We start from the raw sequence: 6,071 nt of genomic DNA, 5'->3' as shown, positions 1-6,071 counted from the left end.
TTTCCAATGCATACGGCATCTGTAACTATGTCTTCGACTATATGAATGACTCCTATGTCATTATTTCTTTATTATTAAACTCTAATAGAGTCCTACTCCTACTTACATCTCACTTGGATGGTCAGAGGATGCTCATTCCACACATCTGCCAATGAATCTGGGTTATGAACACCAATTTTGAATCACCAAGTGGCTCTTCCTTTCACTGACCATCCTCTTCGCATCTAATATGTCATGCAGTCCTGATGATTCTGCATTCTGAAATATTTTGGATTTATCCTTTGTCCTAATCAGTCCTAATGTCTTATCACACATGACTAGGTACTTCACATCATTTGAAACACCTCAATAGCATTTTAAAAATGCATATTCCCATACTTCATTTTTGAACCACTGAATCTATTTCTACACTGATCCCTCATATTATATATTTTGGCAAGAAAGCTCCTCAGACAATTCTGATGTGTATCTGGTTTGAGATCCCTGGATGATAGAAACTGCTTCCTGACAGGTATATTTGGCTCCAGTATCTGCTGTTCTGCAGCTGATTTTCTACAGGACCAATTCTTTCATTTAAAAGAAATCTTACATGCCAATCTCTGTCATAAAAGTTTTCGTTCCTGTCTATTGCTTGAACAATAAAGTTCAAGATTCTTCAAAAGTCTTAGAACTCATTATATACTCCTGGCCTTACAAAGATCATTTATGTTGACAGTACATCCATGCTCCACACATATGATTTTTCTACCACACTCAATAGTGACCACAGAAAATTAGCATGTGTTACGATGCCTCTACATTTTGTCTAAGTCTGTTTATTTATGCACATTCTATGGACTGAAACAATTACATTTTTCAATTCCTTCAATTACCCTTCAAATACTCTATTCTAGTATAATAAATAAATGAAAGAGGGCTTTCTGATAAGCAGGTGATTTTATTTCAACTCCCCTCCTTTGGAATTCCTTTTATAAATCCTTAGTGAATGTTCTTTTCACATTTATTTCATTTCAGGGATGTGTAATGAGAAGGAAAATGCCACATTGCTGACAGAGTTCATTCTCACAGGACTTACATATCAATCAGAGTGGAAAATCACCCTGTTCCTGGTGTTTCTGGTGATATATCTTATCACCATCATGGGGAACCTTGGTTTGATTACTGTCATCTTGAATGACCCTCACCTTCACATCCCCATGTACTTATTTCTTGGGAGTTTAGCCTTTGTGGATGCTTGGTTATCATCCACAGTGACCCCCAACATGCTGGTTAACTGCTTTGCCAAGAGTCAGATGATGTCTCTCTCTGAATGCATGGTACAATTTTTTTCCTTTGGAATCAGTGCAACCACAGAATGTTTTCTCTTGGCAGCAATGGCATATGATCGCTATGTAGCCATATGCAAACCTTTACTCTATCCAGTGATTATGACCAATGCACTATGCATCCGGCTATTAGTGTTGTCCTTTGTAGGTGGCTTTTTTCATGCCTTAATTCATGAAGTGTTTTTATTCAGATTAACCTTCCATAATTCTAACATAATACATCACTTTTATTGTGATATTATACCATTGCTAAAAATTTCCTGTACTGATCCTTCTATTAATTTCTTAATGCTTTTTATTTTGTCTGGTTCAATACAGGTATTTACCATTGTGACTGTTCTTATCTCTTATACATTTGTTCTCATTACAATCTTAAAAAAGAAATCTGCCAAAGGCATAAGGAAAGCCTTCTCCACGTGTGGAGCTCATCTCTTATCTGTGTCTTTATACTATGGCCCTCTTCTCTTCATGTATGTGCGCCCTGCGTCTCCACAAGCAGGTGATCAAGATATGATGGAGTCTCTGTTTTACACTGTCATAATTCCCTTATTAAATCCAATTATCTACAGTCTGAGAAATAAGCAAGTCATAGAATCACTGAAAAAAACATTAAAGGTAAATGTTTAGATCTCATACTAGCATGTATTCTCTTTCTATTAAAGGTCACAAAATCATGCACGTTAGATGTGGGTATGTATTGGTGCAGCAAAGATTTTTGCAATCACAATTGTCCTAACTATTTAATGACTTGAGGTGTTAGTACCTAATAAACTCCTTAAAATATTTGTATATGTTATTCAAAAGTATATAAGGACATTCAGTCAAGTGTTGATGGCATACTTGAATAATTGCAGCAGAAAACAAATAAAAACCTTAGAGGGGTGGGAAACCTGTGGCCTCAAGGCCACACGTGTCCCTCTAGATCCCCTTTTATTAAAATGATTTGTTCTGTAAAATTTGGATTCAGTCAAACGGCTGCAATGAAGGATCCAGAGGCTCATGTGGCCCCAAGGCTGCAAGTTCTCCATCCTTTTCACAGGTTTGTAGACTAGAGATTCATATCACATTTACTCCATAGAAAGGACAGGGTTGTGTCTGGTTGAACATGAGGAAATTTCACGAATTCAGCTAGCCATTAAAACTTCTTTTTTCTGCTTTACTGGGAAATGGTTAATTTCTTTTCTCATGGAGATTCAATTCACATATCATACAGAGAAATACAGAGAAATTGGAATGAGAAATAAGTGAGAAGAAAATTAAAGCAGTGGAGGCAGGAATAAACTATGAGAGGATGCTCTTAGTTCACTGTACTTCTGTGAATAAGGAGAGGCCAGCCACCTCTCCTTGTCTACGATGCCTTCTAAGGACCTTTCTAGCTATGTTTGCACGTTCTTTGGCAATCTGAAAAGCTTCACTAATCCAGAAGCTAACAGATTAAACGATTAAGTTGGGGTGGGTGTAGAGAAAGGAAAGAAATTGCAGAATAGGAAGAAAATAGTCTCAATCTTCTCAGAATTTTTTTTAAAAAGAAACTAGTAAGGTAAATAAATCGGTGATATTTAGCGGTTGTTGAAATGTGTCTTTGATAATGAGGGACTTTAAGTTCATATTACAAAGTATAAATTTATTATGATCGCATAGTGCATAGTAAGTGCTGGAAAAGACATGAAAATGAGCAAGACTTTGGATGTTTTGTTCCTAAAATGCCTTCGATTGTTAGCTTTGCTCAAACTTGATTCTCTTTCATTATAGCAAGAGATCCATCTTCAAGTCACCCCTGTCTTTCCTCTGTCAACACTTTAAATTACATAAATTTCTCCTAATACCACTGAGCCCTCATCCTAAAACCTACTCATCTATGTGTTTTGCAAAACACAAGTCACTTATCTTCTCCATCTAACTGTTACACTCTTACCTTCCAAACACTGCTGCCAGATGACTCTTCATAAACAAGACTCTGATTAAATCATATCCCTCCTCGATAGCTTTTCATTGATGGTCATTGCTACCAGATTATACACATATAAGGTACATGTACCTAGATCTGAATATAGTCATGCACTGCAGAATGATGTTTTGGTCAACATTGGACCATATATGGGATGGTGATCACGTAAGATTATAATGGAGTTGAAATATTCCTATCACCTAGTGACTTTGTAGCTGTTGTAATGTCACAGCACAGCATATTACTCATGTGTTTGTATTGATGCTGTTGTATACCAACATACCGCATTGCCTGTCATATAAATGTATAGCACAATTATATAGAGCACACGATAATTGATAATAAAAATAAATAACTATGTTATTACTGTACAATAATTTGTATTCTTATTTTAGACTGTACTTCTACTTATAAAAATTCTTAACTGTAAAACAGCCTCAAGCACGGCCTTCAGGAAGTATTCCAGAAGAAGGCATCTTTATCATAGGAAGTGAAAACTCCATGTGTCTTCTTGATCTGAAGAAAAGGAAAAAAAATGATCTCAATCTTCCCAAAATTAAAAAAAAAAGAAACTAGTAAGATAAACAAATCAGTGATATTTAAAAGAAGAAGTGAAAGACAATTATAGTTATGATCCTAACTCTGTGTAGGCCTAGGCTAATGTGTATGTCTTATTTAACAAAACATTTAAAAAAAGTAAAAATTTAAAAATAGAAAAAAGCCTATAGAATATAAAGAAATATTTTTTACAGCTCTATAATGTGTTTGTAATTTAAGCTAGTTATTACAAAAGAGTCAAAAGTTTAAAAAAATTAAAAGTTTATGAAGTAAAAAAGTTACAGTAAGATAAGGTTAACTTAGTATTGAAGAAAGAAAAAGTTTTTATAAATTTGGTATATCCTAAGTGCACAGGATTTATAAAGTCCACAGTAGTGTACAGAAATGTCCTAGTCCTTGACATGCACTCACCACTCACTCACTGACTCACCCAGAGCAACTTCCAGTCCTACAAGTTTCATTCATCATAAGTGCCTTATATAGGTGTACCATTTTTATCTTTTATATGATATAATATTTTTACTCTACCTTTTCTTTGTTTAGGTATGTTTAGATATACAGATACTTACCATTGTGTTTCAATTGCCTACGGTATTCAGGGCAGTAATATGCTGTACAGGTTTTTAGCCTAGGACCAATAGATTATATCATATAGCCTGTGTTGGAGGCTATACCATCTAGGTTTGTGTAAGCACATTTTACAATGGTCACACAATGAGAAAATCACCTAATGACACATTTCTCAGACTATATCCCCATAGTTAAGCAACTCATGACTGTATATACCTATGCATATGGTTATTTGTTCATGTATATGTATAGATTTTATGATATACATATAAATATCTAAATATAAATGAATGTGTGTATATGTATATGTGTGTATATATGTCATTCATCCTCCAGTATCCCCAGGGGATTGGTTTCAGGACCTCCCTTGGATACCAAAACTCATAGATGCTCAAGTCCCTGCTATAAAATGGCATAGTATTTGCATTTAACCTATGTACATCCTCTCGTATACTTCAGATCATACCTAGATTAGTTATAATACCTAATACAATGTAAATGCTATGTAAATAGTTGTTATACTGTATTGTTTATGGAAAATGACCATAAAAAGTGTGCATGTATTCAACACAGAGGCAGTTTTTTTATTAAATATTTTTAATCCACAATTGGTTGAGTCCAAAAATGCAGAACCTACAGATACGAGGGCTGACTATATATATCTTTGTCATCCTGCATTTGTTCACCCTGTCATTTGATTTCCTTTGCAATGAAACCTTGGTTTAAGCTCTGGAGTCTCCTCGTCTATAATTGTGCTAATGGAACCTGTGTTATAGCCAAAATTATTTACTCAGAGACTTCTGAACACACCTTAGTCTCTCAGACACATGCTTTTTCTCATACAGGTCCCTCTGCAGGAAAATCTCCCTTTCCTGTCTGCACCCATTCTCATTTACAAATGAGACGGCATTCTTTCTTCAAGATGTCAAATGTTCCTGCTTCCATGATGCATTTCCTGATTGCAGTAACTTATTTGAAATACGCAGCAGTTTATTTATTCTTCTTATGCCAAAATTGGCCTTGCATAATACTTATTTTTGTCCCATAGGATCTTCTAGATTGCAATTTAAAGTCTTACTACTTTTTCTGTCTTTTCAAGTGTGTAGACAGTGGCTTACACATAAAAGACCCTAAACAAGTATTTGTGAAATATTTTTTAAATTTAAATGAAATTGACAACACAAATCCATAGAATGCAGTGAGGTTACATGATTCTTTTTTAATCTTGATATGAGCTCAAGGAGATTACCTGGCCTGGAATGGCTACTGCATGTCAACTCACCTTATATATCTTTCATGATAATTAAAAATATTCTACACCTAAATAAATTACTTTTGTTCTTCTTAATAAGATTATCTTCTGCGATAGAGTGTTAGAAAGTATCAAGGAGAAACTATTCATTTAGATGCTTGGTTTAAAGGATATAAAATATGTAAATATTTAATACAAATATTATTTTTTCTGTGTTTGTGGAGGTCCAGTTAACCTGACTAGACAAGGTCATCTGTTTCCTTAACAGATACCTCCCAAGCCCCAGGAAATGATGTGAATGGAACACAGTTCCACTGCTGTTCCTCCTTCTCCTTAAGAATTCACATTATTGCACATGTCCATAGTTTGTTGTTTATTATTGCTATAATATTTCCATTCTACTATTGGTTTCCAGTCA

The 6,071-nt window shown here is 34.7% G+C and overlaps 1 protein-coding gene across 1 annotated transcript; it reads left to right on the top strand.

Moving 5' to 3' along the window:
* The first annotated feature begins 1,031 nt into the window (after positions 1-1,031).
* Positions 1,032-1,952, top strand: LOC138386214 (olfactory receptor 5H8-like). Its single transcript, XM_069472498.1, has one exon. The coding sequence runs from the start codon at positions 1,140-1,142 to the stop codon at positions 1,950-1,952; it is 813 nt and encodes a 270-aa protein (XP_069328599.1). The 5' UTR covers positions 1,032-1,139.
* Positions 1,953-6,071: the final 4,119 nt, after the last annotated feature.

This window comes from Eulemur rufifrons, chromosome 7 (assembly GCF_041146395.1).
Source record: "Eulemur rufifrons isolate Redbay chromosome 7, OSU_ERuf_1, whole genome shotgun sequence".
In the NCBI taxonomy this organism is placed as follows: domain Eukaryota; kingdom Metazoa; phylum Chordata; class Mammalia; order Primates; family Lemuridae; genus Eulemur; species Eulemur rufifrons.
This window is presented reverse-complemented; position numbering and strand designations above follow the sequence as displayed.